General features: G+C 42.1%; 2 protein-coding genes across 6 annotated transcripts in view; one reads left to right on the top strand and one right to left on the bottom strand.

The window, feature by feature from the left end:
* LOC121700171 (collagen alpha-1(II) chain-like) overlaps nucleotides 1–9391 on the top strand; it is a 45261-nt gene extending 35870 nt beyond the window's left edge. For 3 of the 4 annotated variants that reach the window (XM_042082971.1, XM_042082970.1, XM_042082969.1), the window contains 9 exons: nucleotides 327–434; nucleotides 566–619; nucleotides 1381–1488; nucleotides 2567–2620; nucleotides 3763–3870; nucleotides 4478–4823; nucleotides 5503–5690; nucleotides 6682–6924; nucleotides 8314–8763. In XM_042082971.1, coding sequence (XP_041938905.1) covers nucleotides 327–434; nucleotides 566–619; nucleotides 1381–1488; nucleotides 2567–2620; nucleotides 3763–3870; nucleotides 4478–4823; nucleotides 5503–5690; nucleotides 6682–6924; nucleotides 8314–8460 — 1356 coding nt within the window. In that variant the 3' untranslated portion in view covers nucleotides 8461–8763. Of the gene's footprint in view, nucleotides 1–326; nucleotides 435–565; nucleotides 620–1380; nucleotides 1489–2566; nucleotides 2621–3762; nucleotides 3871–4477; nucleotides 4824–5502; nucleotides 5691–6681; nucleotides 6925–8313; nucleotides 8764–9380 lie in introns of those variants that run through there. The other variant, XM_042082972.1, reaches the window with a different exon arrangement.
* Nucleotides 8816–16514, bottom strand: cd79b (CD79b molecule, immunoglobulin-associated beta). 2 transcript variants are annotated; one of them, XM_042082974.1, is made up of 5 exons: nucleotides 16129–16514; nucleotides 14637–14930; nucleotides 13239–13357; nucleotides 12688–12741; nucleotides 8816–10976 (listed from the first exon to the last, which is right to left on the bottom strand). In XM_042082974.1, exons 1-5 carry the CDS (start codon nucleotides 16175–16177, stop codon nucleotides 10863–10865), a joined length of 630 nt encoding a protein of 209 aa, XP_041938908.1. In that variant the 5' UTR covers nucleotides 16178–16514; the 3' UTR covers nucleotides 8816–10862. The 2 variants fall into 2 exon arrangements, with proteins under 2 accessions (XP_041938908.1, XP_041938909.1); XM_042082975.1 differs by lacking the exon at nucleotides 16129–16514 and adding an exon at nucleotides 15548–15668.
* Between the last annotated feature and the right edge of the window lie 4041 nt (nucleotides 16515–20555).

The raw sequence follows: 20555 nt of genomic DNA, 5'->3' as shown, positions 1-20555 counted from the left end.
TTCATTCAGACACTGGGACTGTGATAACGATGCCTAGCCTGGTTCTGTTTACTCCTGCAAATTATATGTAGGATCGACAATAGAGCAGAATTGAATTAGACAAAACAGCTGAATTAAATTGACAATAGATTTGAATTAATGTACATTACTGCAAAAAATGGTATCTTACCAAGTGTTATAATCTCATATTAAGATAAAAAAAATCTAGTTACTATTGTTTTTAGAAAAGATTTTTTATCTTAATATAAGATTACAACATAAGATAACAAAAGATATCACTTTTTGCAGTGATCGTTCTAGTCACCATTCTCTTTGTTCTCCCGTAGGGCGACCGTGGTCCGAATGGTCTCCGGGGCCCCTCTGGGCTACCCGGGCGCCCAGGGGTACCTGGACCCCAAGGAAATCCGGGCAAGAATGGTGGCATTGGAGATACTGTATGTGATGCATTCGTTTTCCCCATATGGCCATACACAAGAGCACTGCTTTTAAGAGACAGAACATACAAACATACAAACATGCTGATTTTTTTCTTTCTGGCGTCTTTCCTTGTTTGTCTCTTTTGTAGGGTCCTACAGGTGATCCGGGTCCTCAAGGAGAATCTGGGAAACCCGGAGGGCCGGTGCGTTCCGATTTCTAAAATGTTTCTAGAATTTTCTTCACACTGAAAAGGCTCAACAGTGTTTTGTTCACCTGGTTTTAGAGAATGTAAAAATATTTTCTAATTCACATTTACCTAGTTACATACAGTACATGCTTTTATACAAAGCAGCATACAGTCATGCAAACAGTACATTGTCATCCGTATACATTCGAACCATAATACTTACCTACTTGATCGTGAATGGCCCTTTATATTTACATCCATTCATTTATCAGAAGCTTCTATCCAAAGTGACTTACATATGTCAATTACATTACAAGGGTGATTGTTCCTGGAGCAACTTGGGGTTAAGTGCTTTGCACAAGGGCACAACAGTGGAAGCCGGGAATTGAACCCACAACTTTCAGGCTACTGCATGCTAGCCCAGCTCCTTAACCACTACACTACCACTGCCCTTTACCACTAACATTTCTTTCCTCAATTAAGTCAGCTTGGATAAAAACATTCGCTAAATGAGTAATTGTGAATGCACAGGACATAATACAATAACCAGTCAGAGTACGCAGAAAGAGTTTTACACAAACAAAGGTTGTATTTATTGTATACTAAAGTATCCCTTTTGTTCTGTAGCTTTAATGTCAGTCCTAATCTGAAATTCTGCTGAATATAATCATTGTAATAATAACTGTATTGTACATGTTCTGTTACTGTTACATAATTACATTCGTAATGTCTTACAGTATATTGGTTATTGAATGTGAAAATGGCGCCCCCTGCAGGGTCCTAAAGGTCCTTCTGGGGGGAAGGGTGACCGTGGCTGGCCAGGTCGGAGGGGCATAAAAGGACACAGAGGAATGCCTGGCCCACAGGGGCTTGCTGGACTTATTGTAAGGATCAATGCATGCTCAAGATAAAACACGCCATATGCACCTAGTTTCCTGTACGTCATACGCTGCATTCCAGACAACTTGGACGTCGGAGGTCAGACTTTAATTCTAACTTTGAAGTCGGGGTAGATGGACTTCCCCTGAGATTAGAAATGGGAACTCCGACTTCAAGTGGTGTTCCATTGAACTTTTTCCCAGTAATATAGGTCAGAATTCTGGACCTCTGAGTTTGTCTGGAATGAAAGATTGTTGGGGGATTCCAACTAGGAAATATTCAACTTCAAAGATTTCTAAAATGCAGCACTAGAATAAACACTGTTTCTAATTGGAGACCTCCACTGAAGTTCTATTTTAATCCAGAAGTAGGGAGTAATCCATGCATGGAAAACCAGCCACATACAGTTTGTTGCCATGCTTTGTACAGTAAATCTACTTGCTTGCTGAAGACACTGTGTTTCTATTATTTGGTTTAAATTGTACCCAGGTATGAAGAGCACTTGGTACATATCAATAGGCTATTCCCACTTGGTACAATCATCATAGCATCATGCCTTAAAAAGATGTTGTGTTTTTATGATCTACTTTAAGTTACAGCACATTTATTTTTGTAATGGCATGAAATAGCAACACGAATTTAGTGTTTATAGGTATTAGTGGAAACATCCCTTTGCTATATTTCTGAATAGGAATGCTGTTCTCATTATGTGTGCATGAAGATCAACAAAAAATGGCAACGTTATGGTTATTTTTTTAGTGCTGTGGACATTAAGGGCAAGTTCATAGTCTACTCAAGTTACATACACATACTTAAGAGGTCTCTTGTAGTCTACGCAAGCTACACATCAGAAATGCATGGCATGCCACTCGTACTTGCATCACGTAACACATTTTGATATGCAAGTACATGTTAAAGTCTCCTTGTGTAGCTTGATGCATTCACATCCTTGTAGCCCGTGTAGACTATGAATCAGCCCTAAGTGTGTGATGACCTTAACAGGGACAAGGAAGGTCTAGTATACACTGTACATAGCTCCTGTGTACTAAGGAACTTCACTCTATGTTTGGTTCTCCTTGGCAGGGTAACCGTGGAGACGCAGGACCTCCAGGAGATCCTGGCCCTGCGGGACCCAAAGTAAGTTTGTGACCGGTTTAGAGTTTTGGGCGGGAATCACACTAACCAGCGGCAGGTTTCCTATTGTTCTCTATGGTTCGGCAGCGGTACTGTGGCAATGCTGGCGTAACGCTAGCGTTGAACAAGCTGAGCGTTGAACTTGGTTCGTATTCAATTGGCAAACCGTATGTTGCTTAAGAACGAGATTAAACGTATTATGGTCTAAGCGTTGCGTTACATTTGCCGCTGCCGCTTGCCGCTGCCTGATGTGATCCTCGCCTTAGGATTGCAGCGTCCTACCAGTATTGTGATATACCATGGTGTGAAAGTTTATGGTTATCGTTCCATACATTTTTTTTCAATGCTGGAAATGAAAAACCAATGGCAGCTGAAAGGATATAAGGTTGCTGCCAAAGGAAGAAGGGGCAAACATGTTCACCCATCTTCGAGAACACCATCCTAAATCATCCAGCCATTTTAAAAGGCATTTATTGAAATACTTTTCCATCTCTCCCGGCTTAATCTGCATTTTAAATTTGGTAACATCTGTCTGAAACAGACACACCATATAAACGAATACCTTACACCGTGATACTAATAGGCTACTGTAAACCATGATATATTCAGAGACAGTTATCATACCGTGATACCATGGTAACCCTATTTGTGATGCCATGCCAAGACATGTTCCCACCACACCAATACTACTGTATACAGTATATCCTGTGTCTGAATATCCCTACTTGACTTGCCTACTATTTTTCAACATGCTCAGCGAAGCAGTTTGGGTAGCACTTCACTTGTCCCTGAATCATAAGACCAGCATGTCAGCTGAATAGTACAAGACATGTACAAGACATGTGTGTACTAAGTAAGGGCTAATGTATAGAACGCCGGTCATTATTGGGAAAATAAGTCCCGACAGGACGAACCGGACCCCGACGCGCAGCGGAGGGGTCTGGTTCCGCCCTGAAGGGACTTATTTTATATAGATTAGATATAGATATATAGATGGTATATACATATATACATATATAGATATCATCTAGAGTAGCATATAGTGAGGAGACTGAGTGAAAGCCGAGCAGGCTGCAGCTTGTGTGTCTGTGGTTGTGCGTACGTACTGTAGCTAACAGATGTGCATACTCATGTGCCTTTGTCAGGGTCTTCCAGGAAAAGCTGGGCGAGATGGGGGTGACGGCAACCCTGGTCTACCTGGACCCATCGGTCCAGTCGGAATCCGAGGTCACACTGGTGATATGGGACCCGCTGTAAGATTTAACATTATGGTTTCATATACACAAAGTATAAACTATAAAAACACTCACAAACACACACACACACACACACACACACACACACACACACACACTGTACACGCACACACACACACACACACACACACACACACACACACACACACACTTTAGGGGTTCTATGTAGAATGTGTAGACATAAGGCTAATATGTGTAATTCACTGACAAGGAAGGACAAAGACATTTGCAATCTTTGAGTTCGCTGTGAGCATTTGTGACCACTCGTAAACAGTTTGAGGAGGCAGTTCTCTGTGAACATGCAGGGGTGCAGGACGAAGGGTTACCATTTAAATGGAATGTTTGCATGTCATTTCTTTCATATTCAAAACATGTTTTGCTCCGGATGTGTTCACCTATGCTTAAAGAATTTGAATGCATTTACATTTACATTTATTCATTTAGAAGACACTTTTCATCCAAAATGACTTATATATGTCAATTCTATTACAAGGGTCTTCAACTTTTCAGGCTACTGCATGCTAGCCCAGCTCCTTAACCACTACGCTACCACCACCCCAGTACACCTCAGCACTGATCTCCTGGTCTTTGTTTGGCTTGCCAGGGACTCCCAGGCCCCCCTGGACCTCCCGGCCCCCCCGGCCTAACTTATCCAATGATTGACCCTAGTGGCCCCAGGCCACAAACTGTCAAAGGCCCCGACTATGGCCCCGGTCCCGGTCCCATATACGATGATTACGGTCCGGGCCCTGTGGAGGACCCTAACCAGTATCCCAACCCGTACTACCGCGGAGACAGGCCCGACGCAGAAGCGGAGGTGGAGAGGGTGGAGGCCCGGCTGAAGACACTGAGCCAGGAGGTGGAGAGGCTGAAGAGCCCTGAGGGGACCCAGCAGGACCCTGCCCGCATGTGCCACGACCTCAGGATGTGCCACCCCGACTGGAAGAGCGGTGCGCCACCCCCCAAAAACACACACACACACACACACACACACACACACACACACACACACACACACACACACACACTCCTTTTTGGTCATATGCACCCACATCCACATTCATTTTCTCTCTCAGTTTCCCTCACACACTCTCACATCTAATCATATTTTCTCTCATTCAAACACACACACACACACTCACACACACACACACACACACACACACACAGACATAAACTCACATTACAACATAAAACATAAACATAAACTAAACACACAATGTTATAAACTAACTTACAGTAAATGTAAACTCAGGAAAAATTCCTATTATTTTTCTTTTTTATTTCAATTTTGTTTCTGGCTTTTAGTATTTAGTTATATGTAATAGAGTATCTTCTTTTTTTAACTTTGCATCTTATTTTGAATTCCATTTTCAACCCATAACGCTGATTTGTGACACAGTGATGGTGCATTTGAGGTGACGATCTCTTAGGGCCTGAATATCGTCCTGCGTCTGTGTCCCGCATACGTGCCACGTGACGAGAATTGTGTCATCAACGGGGAATGTGGAGGTGTCGCGCGCCTCCCAACATATGGGACCGCACGTCAGTGGCGTCTTTGACGAGCGGTAAATGTGCACGGAGGAGCGTACCACTCGCTTTAGACTCAGTCTCTCTCCTCATGTCCAGGTTTTTACTGGATCGACCCTAACCAGGGCCCCTCGGACGACGCCATCAAGGCCTTCTGCAACATGGAGACGGGCGAGACCTGCATCTACCCGACTGTGTCCACTGTTCCTCAGAAGAACTGGTACACCAGCAAGACTACCAAGAAGAAGCACATATGGTTCAGCCAATCCATGTCTGGAGGTTTCCAGGTGTGTGTGTGTGTGTGTGTGTGTGTGTGTATGTGTGTGTGCATGTGTGTGTGTTTGTGTCTGTCTGTGTCTATGTGTGTGTCTGTATGTGTGTGTCTCTGTGTGTGTGTGTGTGTGCATATGTTCCAGTATGTGTTTGTGTCTGTGTCCAAATGTACTGTAATGAGGCTAAAAGAGACATGTTTCTTTCTGTACTGTCCAACTGATTTGAAAGTCTATTAGTTACAGGTTATTTCAAGCAACACAATGTAGTTCTTTTACCTCGAATAATGGCTTCAAACTCAAACTGTACCTCTCTGTCTCTCATACCCTCTTTATCTCTCTCTCTCTCTCATGCCCTCTTTATCTCTCTCTCTCTTTCTCATGCCCTCTTTATCTCTCTCTCTCTCTCATACCCTCTTTATCTCTCTCTCTCTCTCTCTCTTTCTCATGCCCTCTTTATCTCTCTCTCTCTCTCTCATACCCTCTTTATCTCTCTCTCATGCCCTCTTTATCTCTCTCTCTCTCTCTCTCATACCCTCTTTATCTCTTTATCTCTCTCTCTCTTTCTCATGCCCTCTTTATCTCTCTCTCTCTCATACCCCCTTTATCTCTCTCTCTCTCTCTCTTTCTCATGCCCTCTTTATCTCTCTCTCTCTCTCTCTCTCATACCCTCTTTATCTCTCTCTCATGCCCTCTTTATCTCTCTCTCTCTCTCTCTCATGCCCTTTTTCTCTCTCTTTCTCTTTCTCATACCCTCTTTATCTCTCTCTCTCTCTCTCATGCCCTCTTTCTCTCTCTTTCTCTTTCTCATACCCTTTTTATCTCTCGCCCTCTCTCTCTCTCTCATACCTTCTCTCAATTTCTCTCTTTCTCTCTCTCATACCCTCTTTCTGTCTCTCTCTCTCTTTCTCTCTCTCATACCCTCTTTATCTCTCTCTCTCTCTCTCTCTCTCTCTCTCTCTCTCTCTCTCTCTCTCTCTCTCTGTATGTTTGACCTCCCTGTGCACAGTTCCAGTATGGCAGCTTGGCGGTTGACCCTGACGACATGGATGTCCAGTTCTCCATCATGCGCCTGATGTCCAGCCAAGCATCCCAGAACCTCACCTACCACTGCAAGAACAGCATCGCCTACATGGACCAGGCCACCGGCAAGCTGAAGAGCGCTCTGCTGCTGCAGGGATCCAACGACATCGAGATCAGAGCCGAGGGCAACAGCCGCTTCACCTACAGCGTCAGCGAGGATGGCTGCATGGTCAGTGGTCCTCTTTCTTTAGGCGTTTCACACTAACCAGCGGCATGCGGCTGGTTTCCTATTGTTCTCTATGGTTTGGCAGTGGAACGGTGGCAGCTCTGGCATAACGCTAGAGTTGAGCAAGCTGAGGGTTTCTTTCAAAGCCCAACGCAAGCATATTCAATTGTCAGTTAAGGCAAACCATTTGTGTTGCTTAGGAACGAGACAACTTATTATGGTCTGAGCGTTGCGTTACGCTTGCCGCTGGCCAATGTGATCCCCACCTTAAGCCTCGATACAATAACTATAACGATCAAAGCGAACTGACCAACGATAAGAAAATTCTCCCCATGTTGTTGAATGTGATGGCTAAAATTTGATGGATTCTGATTGGCTGTCAGCTTTTTATTGTTCTCAAAATTGCTCTGAAAGTGATCTCCAGCAATATCGTTCTTCATGTCGTTATAGTTATAGTCTATGTGTGGATGTTGTCATTCACATCAGCTAGAACGCTATTTTGTTGCGGTTACAGTTCTAATTATCGTTTTTGGTGTGAAGGCCACTTTACTCTCTATTGTTGCACCAGCTGTTGGGTGTCTGAACAATCTATTGGTCAACTTGGTATTACTGTATTCAGCTTTATAGGAACATATTTGACATTTCAGTGCAAGTACTATGCATTATTTATTGTGTGTTTATTTATGTCCTTTTTATTTTTTGTATGCATTATGTATATCATGATTCTCTATGTATGGGTGCTGACTACATGTCGTGAACCTAATTGCCCCTCAGGGTCAGGGACATTTAAGATTATCCAATCCAGTTCAACATACTGTAGTTTTAGGACCAAGGGCCCCTTTAGTGTCCATATAATATTATCTCCCTCTCTCTCTTTCACTTCATTTCTCTCATCTTTTATGAAGTGTGTGTTTGTGTAGTTTGTGTAATCGAATAGAAATAGAAAATGTTTTCTGTGAACAAACTTTGACCTGTTTGCATGGAGGACAGTGTTAAGACTCAGTTGTTGAGCAAAACATAAGTATAAGTATATATACTCTTTTGATCCCATGAGGGAAATTTGGTCTCTGCATTTATCCCAATCCGTGAATTAGTGAAACACACACAGCACACAGTGAACACACAGTGAGGTGAAGCACACACTAATCCCGGCGCAGTGAGCTGCCTGCATCAACAGCGGCGCTCGGGGAGCAGTGAGGGGTTAGATGCCTTGCTCAAGGGCACTTCAGCTGCGCCTACTGGTCGGGGATCGAACCGGCAACCCTCCGGTTACAGGTCCGAAGTACTAACCAGTAGGCCACGGCTGCCCCTAAATCTTGGGATCTTTTCCGCCAGCATTGTAAGACAATACTAATGGACTCTCTCTCTCTCGCTTGCTCTCTCTCTGTATAGTCTCACACTGCCACGTGGGGTAAGACAGTCATCGATTACAGAACAACGAAAACATCGCGCCTGCCTATCATTGACATTGCTCCAATGGACGTAGGAGGAGCCGACCAGGAATTTGGAGTGGAAATCGGCCCAGTATGCTTCTTGTAGGAAACTTTAAAAAAGAACACAGAATTTGGACTTTTTGTGGAAAATATTTTTCTATCAGTCATGTGTTTGTTGGTTTATTGTTGTTTTTTTTATTGTTTATCAACTTCCTTGTTTGTGCTTTTTCCAATTCTGAGGACAACTACAACAATCAATTCTGTTCAAAACTGATCAAATACATTGTTTCATACGTTCAAGTGTAGATGTCACCCCCTGGAAGCATAGGACAGATGTGTAGTGGAACAATGGTGCTTTATTTTTCAAAATAAACGTGGAAAGACAACAATAAACACAGTGACTGGTTTACTTTTTGTCTTTTTAATACTCTCACAGGAGCATAAAGTCATAGTCTGGGAACATAAAACTCTGAATGCAAAGCATAAACATAGCACAAATAATAGTAGTAGTAGTAATAATGATAAACAATAATACAGTAATAACAACTTGTATAAATTGTACTTGTTAGCCATATTAAAATGCAATATGGACATTGCATCTTTACCAGGACACAGGACAACACAAACCACTCAAGATGCAAAGCTTGAGAATACAACATGTTACTTTTATATAACACTTTTCTTAACACTCAAAGCGCTTCACAGTGAAGGAAGAACCTCACTAACCACCGCCAGTGTGTAGCATGGCAGCCATTATGCGCTAGAACGCTCACCACACACCAGCTTGAGGTGGAGAGTGAGGGAGTGAATGAGCCAATTACACTGGGGGGATGATTAGGGGGCCAGATTGAATGAGCCAGGTTGGGAATCTAGCCAGGACACCAGGGAACCCACTACTATGTGATCTTTAATGACCACAGTGAGTCAGGACCTCGGTTTAACGTCTCATCGGAAGGACGGCATCTCCTACAGTACAGTGTCCCCGTCATTGCATTGGGCATTGGATTTTATTTTGTTTTTGGCCAGAGGGAAGAGTGCCACCTACTGGCCACCCACCAACACAACTTCCAGCAGCAACCTAGCTTTTCAAGGAGGTCTCCCATCCAAGTACTAGGCCCACACCTGCTTAGCTTCAGTAATTCAGCAAAGACAGGGTATCCGTTGGTCTGGCTGCTGGCAAAATTAATTGATCACTTTAAATGAAATGAAGATGTGTGTGAACAGGTGTGAATAGGAAGCTAAGCTAGATTCATACTTCAGAGATCCTCAGAGATCCCATATAGTTGTCCTCTAAATGCTTATTCTGTGTATACCTGAAAAAGCCTTTCCTGCCTCTGACAATAGGACTCAGACATGGACCAAGCCATAAACAATTCCAGCCCTTTGAAGTTCGCTTACAAAAGGACCCAAAGTTGCCATCTCTGCCAAATCTCCTTATATGGGCAAAGATGATACTTGGATCTCTTTATATGGGTAAAGATGGCATCTTTTGGGTCTTTATTGTAGGTGAACTTCAGAGGTCCATGTGTTGCAACAAAAGGGAATGCTGTCATTTGATTGGCTGTTGAGCTTTTATTTTTCACATGAATCACAAATTCTCCCTTTAGGCTTTTGTGATTTTATTTAAACAAGCAGACTAGTTTAAAGCTAACTTGACTTGCATAACCATCAACAGCAGAGTTGCTACTGTCAAAAGCTTGTAAGCTTGATGAGATGTGTTTTTTATTAATATACAGTATTTGTCGATGTTTGTGCAGCAAACGTTTTTGAACCATTTTCTTGTGGTTCTGGCTACAGGATTAGCCTGCTAGTGAACAGCTGTCAATCTTTAGCTTACATGCTACATATATCATCAAAACAAAATTGAGGCTGACACTGGTATCAGTAAAAAGAAAACATGCCTCAAAAATAGTAAAGAATTTTAAATATAAAAGATGATCTTAACTAGGGCCATATAACAAGGACTGCCACCACTTATTTCAACAATTCAAAGTTTTGGCAGTAATGCCAAATAATGTTTGTACTGCTCAGTGAAAAGCACCATTTGGGCATGACAGAGAGAGAGGACGCATGGTAGAAGACTGGTGAGGATTGCCCATACCCAGTTGAATGTTGAACGTTGAAATGAATGTTCTTCATTGTGTACTGCCAGGCCCAGATAAGGCACAAATGGATGATTTGATGGATAAAGAAAGGTGGTGGATGGATCGGTGGTTGATGGATGAAACAGTAGACGGCATGGATGGGAGGATCCGTGGGTGGGAGGATCGGTGGGTAAGGCGTGGGTGGGCGGATCGGTGAATGAGCCGTTTGCGGATGGATCGTTGGATAAGGTGGATTGGTGGATTGGTGGCTAAGGCATGGGAGGGGGAGTGGATGGATTGGTGGACAAGGCGCTAGTGGGTGGATTGTGCATAAGGCACTAGTGGGTGGATCGTGGATAAGGCACTAGTGGGTGGATGGATGGGTGGATAAGGCACTGGTGGGTGATGGGGGCATGCAGGGTCCTCACTCTTGGTCTGGAGACTCCATGTCACAGGGCTCATCAGCATCTGAATTGGCTGAAGGCTGGCTGAAGGCTGGGATGTCCTCATAGAGACCACACTGTTCAATGTCCAGCCCCTAAATTCAGCACAGAAAATGGAACAACCAAGCAAAGCTCAAGCTCAACAGTCACAAAAAAGCACTTGATACAGATGACACGATTGCACCATTAGTAGAATATATATATACACCACTCTCTTCCTGATCAGAAATATCGATTTGTAGGCAAAAACCTATAGGAGCTTGATAAAAAATTTTTAATTTAAAAGAAAAGTGGTCAGACAGATTTAGAGGGTTTTTAGCATCTGAACTCTGGCCTCTCAGTAGCTGTCATGGGGCACAACTTGCCCATCTATATTTGTGTTGTATGGTTGTATTGGATATCTTATAATATTGTTGATGATCAATCAAAAATGACCAAAACTCATTAAAACTCTCCTCTACAGCAAATGTACCAACATGTTTACAATTCCCTGTTAAATTGCCGACTGGAAGGCAACACAGATGCATTCAGTTGAGGCTTGCAATAAATGTCACATTTACATTTACATTTAGCTGACACTGTTGTCCAAAGTGACTTATTATGTCAACTACATTACAAGGGATTACATTGTCCCCAGAGCAACTTGGGGTTAAGTGCCTTGCTCAAGGGCACAACGGTGGAAGCCGGGAATTGAACCCACAACCTTCAGGCTACTGCACGCTAGCCCAGCTCCTTAACCACTACACTACCACCGCCCCCAATGCTATAAAAACATCAGTAGCATCGGTGATATAACAGTTCCTCCTGCACTTTCAGTTGTACAGCAAGGGTGTGTAGGAGGGGATGACTGTTTCTCTCCATTTTTCTTAGTGTCTGAGGTGTCTTTCTCTGTTTGCTCTTTGTCTTTTTTTCTTTGAGTCTGAGGTCTCTCTCTACCTCTCTCTCTCTCTCTCTCTCTCTCTCTCTCTCTCTCTCTCTCTCTCTCTCTCTCTCTCTCTCTCTCTCTCTCTCTCTCTTCCTGTTTGTGCAGCTGAATGAGTATGGGTCACTGGCCAACCGTGAAGAGCACCACTGTCCGTTACCCTCCAACATCCACACATATCCATGTAGCAGCAAGACATAACAAGACACTAAAGTTGTTGCGTTGCCCAAAGCAACACTACCGGCCCATTCTTACCAGTACTGTACATGCAACATGAACGTGAACATACAATGCAACATGAAGATTGTACTTAATGTGGAGCTGTGCTCTTCTGTCTCTTTCTCTTCCTCTCTCTCTCTCTCTCTCATTCTTTCATTCTATTCTCTCGCTCTGTCTCTATTGCGTGTGTGTGGTTCAACTTAGGCATCACTGTGTTGCTGTGTTGCTGTGTTGCTGTGTTGCTGTGTTGCTTCGTGTTACTCTGTGGATGAGCTGGAGATTGAACCCATGTCCTCGGTCTATCAGACATTTATTTTTTCAGCTAAATAATACATAAATAAATGATAAATAATGATCTGGTGCAAAAAAGTGATATTCTATATTTATACATATAAAATAAAAAAAATAATATGATATAATATCAATATAAATTACTTGGTTAATGATGGGTGATAATAGCGGTTATTGGAATCTGTTTTGTTACACATTTTCCCCCTCAAAAGTGTACATGGACCTTGGTCATTTTCACTTGACAATACTATTCTCCTCGTTGAACCCAGGGGCCTTTGCACATTAAATCTGGTATAGAGGTGTGCTATCGTATGTCTCTGGCAGCTTATATCTGGTATAGAGGCGTGATATCTTATCTCATCTCTGTGTCATACCTCATATGTGTGGTCCTCGTCAGGCACCTCATAGATAGTCTCCTCTTTCTCTGGCTGCAGGGTGGAGGTGAATAAATTAATGAATGAATAAGTAAATTAATATCTCAATTTTAAATGAATAAGTAAATTAATATCTCAATTTTAATAATTTTGTCAAATCATTACAATTGCCCCCAAAAAACAAAAAATAATATAAACAAACCAAGAAGTGTGTGTGTGTGTGTGTGTGTGTGTGTGTGTGTGTGTGTGTGTGTGTGTGTGTGTGCGTTGTTGTTACCCCTTGCTTGTAGCAGAGGTGAGGGATCATTAGGAATAAGCCCAGCAGAAAGGCCTGGAGGTGTGTGTGTGTGTGTGTGTGTGTGTGTGTGTGTGTGTGTGTGTGTGTGTGTGTGTGTGTGTGTGTGTGAGTATCTGTTTGTGTCCTTCTGTGTGTGTGTGTGTGTGTGTGTGTGTGTGAGTATCTGTGTCTGTATCCCTCTGTGTGTGTGTGTGTGTGTGTGTGTGTGTATGTTTGTTCACAAATGTGTGTGTGTCTGTGTGTGTGTTGTTACCTTTTGTTTGTAGCAGAGGTGAGGGATCAGTAGGAATAAACCCAGCAGGAAGGCCTGGAGGAAGATGACCACGTCCTTCATGTTGCTTCTCCTAATGGTCGTGTCCAAGTTCCTGGGCCCTGGGCCAGACACACACATCACACAGCAAGTTCGCTGGATAAAGTGCAGAAACGCACATACAGACACACACATATCAGTCTTCTACATGGTCCACTGTTAATTAACGTTAGCAATTGAAGGAAAAGGTGGATAGTGCAACAAAGCACCATGGTAACATAAATGAAGAGACCACAATGCATTACTGTCCCCAATTAATAAATGGCTGGTGAATGAGCAGATCCATTGCTGAAACGCAAGGCTGTAGTTACAATATAGTACCTGACGAAGACCTGAGTGGTCAAAACATTAAAACTTAAGCATGTAAGACAGTGTGCGGATAGCTCTTCCTTTGTTCTTGTAGTTCTTGGGGGGTCCAATATTCAGATAAGTGCCCCCCACCCTCCCCCAATAGCCATAAAAAATGTGTTGTTAGCCTGGTGTGGAATTCTATTCAGAATTTGAGTCTGACGTCAGTCCATTTGGATTTGATTATGGGGCATGAAAAAATGCCTCTGCACACAATTGGATAGACCTAACCAATCAGAGCAGCAAAACAATGAGCATCCTGTAGGGGGCAGCCAACTTTTTGCGCTCTTGTACAACAGACGTGATAGTGAAATGTAGAGAGCTCTGTAGAGTGAAATGTAAACATCTAGCTCTAGCAACAGCCTTTTTGCTGTCAACAGAATCAACTCATGCACGCTCAGATGGTAAAAATGACTAGGCAGTGTTGCTTATCTGTCCGTCATATAAATCCCGCCCAAACTATTTGATTTGCCTGAACACCTCTTCGGTTCGAGAATAGAGACTTTACAATGGAGTGACTTCAGATCAAATTTCCTGAACTCCTGATCTCTCTTTTCCACTTGATTCCTGTCACTCTTCACTTATATAAAGTATAAGTTTATATAAGTTCTACCATGTATTGGTTCTACCTGTACTATTAACTCTGGTGATTTCACCAATTAGTTGATTCCTGCAGCTGAGAAGTTGTGTTCAATTCAGCTGGTTTAGTGAATGGCTGGAACAAATGTGTAGCAGGCCTGGTACTTTCGTTTTCCACCTAGCTGTAAATCATAGCACATTCGATCCACAACTCTTCAGCCAGGTAGATCAGCAATATTAGTGTGATCACTGTTACTGTTAAGTGCACAGGTAGAGGCAATACAAACCACACACACACACACACACACACACACACACACACACACACACACACACACACACACACACACACACCGTCTAAAGCTAGCACAGGGCTTCAGAACACATCTCTGGTCAAGGCCAAAGATCACTTACGGTGGACCTGAACCTCGCTGCCAGGCCCAGTGATGCCATTGACGCGGCAGAAGTAGACGCCACTGTCTTCGGGCTCCAGCTTGCTCAGGGTCATCCAGCCAGTGCTCTGGCCAAAGCTCACCCTCTCGCCCTCCTCTAACGGTTGGGCCTTGTCTGCCTTGCCTCCGGGCACCGGGGCCTTCAGCCATTCCACAGCCGTTAAGCTGCCACTGGTATAGCTTCTACAGCTGAGCGTCACTCTGTGGCCCGATTTCACACCCACAAACCGCGGCCACTGGTAGAGCTGCAGGCTCGCTGGGAGCAGGGACAATGAAAACAACAGTGTTCGGTTAACTCTTTTTCCGAGTTGATTTTAACACTATTCTGAGCTTCCCATTTGGTTAAGTGGTGAAACTTTTCTGAATATGGTTGAGTATGTAGAGCTTGTTATCTCCTTCAAACTAAACACTTAAATTCTTACACCAGTGATTTTACTGTGTATACAGCATACACATTGCTTATACATGCTCCAAAGCCACATAGGTCTTACATGAAGTGTCCTAAAAAGTGATGTGTTAAAAATGACACATCTGCTGAGTGAGCTCAGAGAAAACACATTTTGTGTCAATTTCAACACAGCAATTGTATGTATTGTTGAAATTGACACAAAATGTGTTTTCCCTGAGCAACTTCAGCAGCACATGTGTTATTTTTAACTCTTCACTTAAGTGATTGGTTTAATTAATAAGAGCATTTTACTTATAATAATAGTTTCATATAATAATAGTAATGACAATCAATCATTCACATGTGTCTGTACGTTTGTGTGTGTGTGTGTGTGTGTGTGTTTGTGTAGAACATCCACAAATCTCTCAGCATCTACAAATTCTTATTATTTGACCTGAACATGTAAAGTCTTTATCTTAACTCACTCTGAGTGCTGTTGTAAAAATAGCTACACATGTCTTCCCTGAGTAACTTCCTCTTTTCAAACCCAGATGGCGGGGAAGAACTTCATTAAAAATAAACAAAGGGACAAAAAACACTCATATGCAAAACAAAGAGAAAGAGCACAGTTAAGTTTGTGAAATAATCATTATTAGTTAAGTTAGGTTAAGTTAAGTTATATAATCATTATTAAACGCTCTGCTCTTTCAGCTAAAAACAATGCATCCACTAACAAACGCTATATGCAAATGGTAAAAATGTGAACTAGCCATATGTAAAACATTAAAAAGCCAGTAAACTTAGCTAAATGCTGCATTTCGTGTCTGTATCATTCATATTTAAATTAATCATTGTTAATTATTGCTATGCCTTAATAATTAGGTTAGTCTACTTGGGGAAAAAAGTATCTGCATAAACCCTGAACATAATAAGTCATCCTTAATATGAAGTGTGGAGTCTTGAACCCTTAATTCAGAATATGTTTCATGCCAGTGGAACTGGGTACAAATTTGCTTACAACAAAAATGTTTTTGTAAATGATGTAAAATATTGTCAAAGCACTTACCTGATGCATCCAGCAGAATGATGAACAGAAATATCATTTGGTTGCGCATTATGTCTAGGAGATATATTCCAGTATGTGTCTATGTGTTGATGTGTTTCCTATTTACTGTTAAGTTAGAGAGATATTAAAAGACTGCAGCAGGTAAAAAACCTACTGTGCAAATATGCTATTGCATGGGCATGAGTTTGTGTGCATGCATGGGTGAGTGTGTGTGTGTCTGTGTACGAGATAAGAGTGATGTTGCATGAGATATGTGAGAAAATGTGTGTTTGTGTCCGGAACAGAGAGATTAAGTGAGTGTGTGTGTATGATTGAGTGATGTTGCATGAGAAACGTGTGTGTGTGTGTGTGTGTGTGCGTTTGTGTATGTCTGTGTGAATGTGTAAGTGAGATACGTGAGTTTGTGTAAGTTTGTCTAAGTCTGTGTGAGTGTGTGAGAGAGTGAGGAAGACACCAGAGAAGAGGAAGAGGGTTCCGTCAGTGAAAGGAAATCGCCAACCTATGACAACACCACTGTCTCTCAGGGGCCTTATGCAAACAAAACCAACCAAGCACCAGAATTCTCAGAATAATACATGGAGACGCGGCAAGGCAAACCAACAGCAGCCAGCCAAAACCTTCATTCATATCAGTAAGGCAAGGCTGGATTTGCGTTTATACTCAGAATGTACTGTATATTGACATATTTTTCATTTCATGAACTGGTTATGATGGAATTAAAGTGTCAAATGTCCCCATACTTCTGTTTAGCTATCTAGAGTCAGCTGATGGAAAAGCTGTGCTGGAAACATAGACAAAAGTACCCAACCACGTCAGGGGCTGCAGATGGAACTCAGGTGCAGGTGGCTAAATTTGGTACAAAACACTATCTTTTTGTGATTAATGCATTTTGTACATGATCCCTCAAAGAAATAAACGTATAGTATAACGAAAGTAAACAACAGCACAGTGAAGGTTGGATCACACCAGCTTGACAGCTCCTAAGCCCGTACCCAGTGCTGCAGGGGCATCATGCAAGCAAACATTTTGGGTAAGAACAATTAGAACTGGACATTTTAAGGGAGGTGATAGAAAAATGGACTCTAGCCGTTTATTACACCTATAAATCTATTCTCTGTTCCTCTAAAGTATACATTCAGAAGTTATTTTCGTGAAAAAATCCCATGGCCTTTCTCATTTCGGGAATTGGGAAATCATTTCTCTGTGCGCAAAATCATTTCTCTGTGCGCATGTGTTCCACTGCTTTTCCCAACCTCAAGGGGAACCACCAGCAATCAAGTAGGATGTGTCCCCTTTGTAAACCCACAATTCTGTTTAGATGAAATGATTAAATGAATGAATTAATTGCTTTTCATTAATAATTCACTTGGGATAAAAGCACGGACGTGCACAGACATTTCGGGGGGAAGGGGCTCAAGTGATAAAAGTAACACATCTCTGACTAGCAATGTATTTACATACCATTACATTCAAGCAAATACTCAACAGATGTCTACAAAAAAACAGTCTTCTTTATTATTAGTAGGTTTATTATAAAATGCCCTCCTTTCACATTAAAAGGAGGGCTGTCGGGATCATGTAGTGATGAAGATCAATTGGCAAAAAACAAACTAGAATGGATAGGCCTATTAGATAAGGAGCTACAATCAAAATGATGCAGATACAGTTAAAGGATAGGCAACATATTTCCCCCATGTAGACTACTGGCCAATTTTGAGATTTTGGATTTATTATGTCTGGGCTGTGTATGCGTGTGTGTGTGTGTGCGTGTGTGTGTGTGCGTGTGTGTGTGTGTGCGTGTGTGTGCGTGTGTGTGTAAATAAGATTCGAATGACACTTCAGGGTTTTAAGGCACGACCATAACAAGACACTAGCCATTGTAAATTGTGTGAATGCCACCTAGTGGACATATAGTGAGAATGCGTTGCCAGATTAGGGGATAGAGTAGGAGATGGAGAGAAATTAACAAGAACAATTTATTTTGCAGAGAATGTACAGGACTGAGCGGCGGTCATATTTTGCACCGCTATGCAGTAGGTCTAGTTCCATATAGCACGTCATGGAATCTTGACGTTAATGGATCTAAAAAGAGACAAGTGAACATTTGGCGTGTCAAACTACACCCTTTCACTAGTTAGACATAGCTATATCTCATCATTAATTAATTATTTTTGTTTTACATTTATTTTTATGTAAATCAATCACTGCACAATTACATTTAAAAGAAACAATTTTAAGAGAGAGGCCTTCTTACCTGAAAATATTCTATATTACCTAAAAGGTAATAAGCAATAATACGCGATCATCCCTGTGAAATTAGACTGCAGTTGAAGTCATTAGGGCTGCATTAGGATATACGTATACGATCAATAAATTGGTTGCACTGTGGAGCAAGTAGTATTGCGTTATTCTTTTCTCTGACTCTGATGCTGACCAAACCACAAAACTACAAATTAACTACCCCTTGTCCACAGCCAATCAGCCGAGTGGATTATTGACCTCTGTAGGCCCTATTGAAATACACACACACACACAGCGCAAAAGTGGTCAGGCTGAGAATACTACAAATTGTACAACCTCAATATGAGTCAGATCCCTTCAGTAAAGTATAAGTACATATACTCTTTTGATCCTGTGAGGGAAATTTGGTCTCTGCATTTATCCCAATCCGTGAATTAGTGAACCACACTCAGCACACAGTGAACACACAGTGAGGTAAAGCGCACACTAATCCCGACGCAGTGAGCTACCTGCTACAGCGACGCTCGAGGAGCAGTGAGGGGTTAGGTGCTTTGCTCAAGAGCACTTGAGCAAGGCAACAAAATGTGGTTACATATGTGGTATGGTATGTGTAGGGATATGTGTAGACAACTGCCATATTGGTGTTATGAACTAACCCGATACATTTCTATGGAGGATTCTTTGAGTGCTGTGTCTCCTATTAGAAAATCTCTGGCAAGGCTGTGTAATATACTTTGAGGGGGACATAGTTCCAAGTTTGCATATGCTTGGAAAATCGCATATTTGTAGAGTATATGTTGTAACTATATAAGTCACAACATGTAAATGGGAAAATGTTGGAGTTCTTTTATCACTTGTGGGTGCTATAGGCTAGTTGGAACTGCCCACCTCAATGAACTATGCTAAGCTACGCTAACAGTGGGTGCTTCGGACTGAGTTGCTGCACGCACAGAGACGAGAAGGGTATGTATCATCTTATCTAACTCTGGCAGAGACAGTGAACAATTTCTCAAAATGGTGGCATGTTCCTTTAAATAACCAACAGAGGGAGTGCAAATGAGATGATCTCAGTTAAGTGAAGAATCCTGATCACAGAGAATTGCAGAGAAAACAATGGCTTGCCTTGTACAGTGCTTCACTTCAGCAAGGATGTGTTTGAAATGGTAATATTAATAACATCTACAGTAATTTTATGCTGGAACTGTAATTGACGTACAATATTTTGCTTAATGTGTCAGAAATGGAATGAAGACAGAAAAAATGTTTTTAGTGAAAGTGGGTTGATCTGTGACTATGATGGTATTGTACTGGAAATTTGTCACACTGCACTGTGTGCAAGGGCCTATAAGAGATTAGTCAATATTTCAATGTTTTCACTCTGATGCATTCAGAGTAGCCTAAACAGAGGGGTGGGAGGAGGGGGGGGGCATGAGGATGCCATTGGGCAGGGATAGAAAGTGGCATGGAGTGAGAGAAGGGAAAGGAGTTTACATGATGAGGTGATGGAATTGTTTACATGGAACCTAATATAGCCACACAAAGGCCTACTCAGAAAGCAGACCAGACATGCAAATGTTGCACACCCAAGTTTTTGAACATCTGTTAAACTTTGGCCACAATATCTGTACTTATTTTCTATACCAATGCACACATTTATGTTCATATGATTATAGTTATGGTTGTAATTTATTTAAACCTCAGCATTGGATAGAATGACACACAAAAACAGGAAACACAATGTTGTACTGTACTGTGCAGTACTGTACATTATTCATAAAAAGAAAACAAAAAGAATACTGTGTTCATGAATTTGTACAATAAAATGGCAGCAACTGATTTCACCCACCATGCTTTTGCTTTATCTATATTGATGTATTTGTTTTATCATGTCCGGAGTCAATCCAGCCGGCTACCATGATATTTTAGTGCACCTCATGGTTCAATCTGCTGACAAGCTTTATGGAGATGCTGCTCCTTTTCCCACCAGAAGGACTTGGCACATGCCCCCAGTGCCAAAACTAGTAACTGGTTTACTGATTATGGTGTTATATTATAGTCACTAAGAGCATGCAGTCGCCTGAAGTTGTGGGCTCAATTCCCAGCTTCCACCGTCGTGCCCTTGAGCAAGGCACTTAACCCCAAGTTGCTCTGGGGAGAATGGCCCTTGTAATGTAGTTGACATATGT

The sequence above is a fragment of the Alosa sapidissima genome, chromosome 24, assembly GCF_018492685.1.
Source record: "Alosa sapidissima isolate fAloSap1 chromosome 24, fAloSap1.pri, whole genome shotgun sequence".
In the NCBI taxonomy this organism is placed as follows: Eukaryota; Metazoa; Chordata; class Actinopteri; order Clupeiformes; family Clupeidae; genus Alosa; species Alosa sapidissima.
Note: the sequence above shows the minus strand (reverse complement) of the source record. Positions and strands in the feature narration are given on the sequence as shown.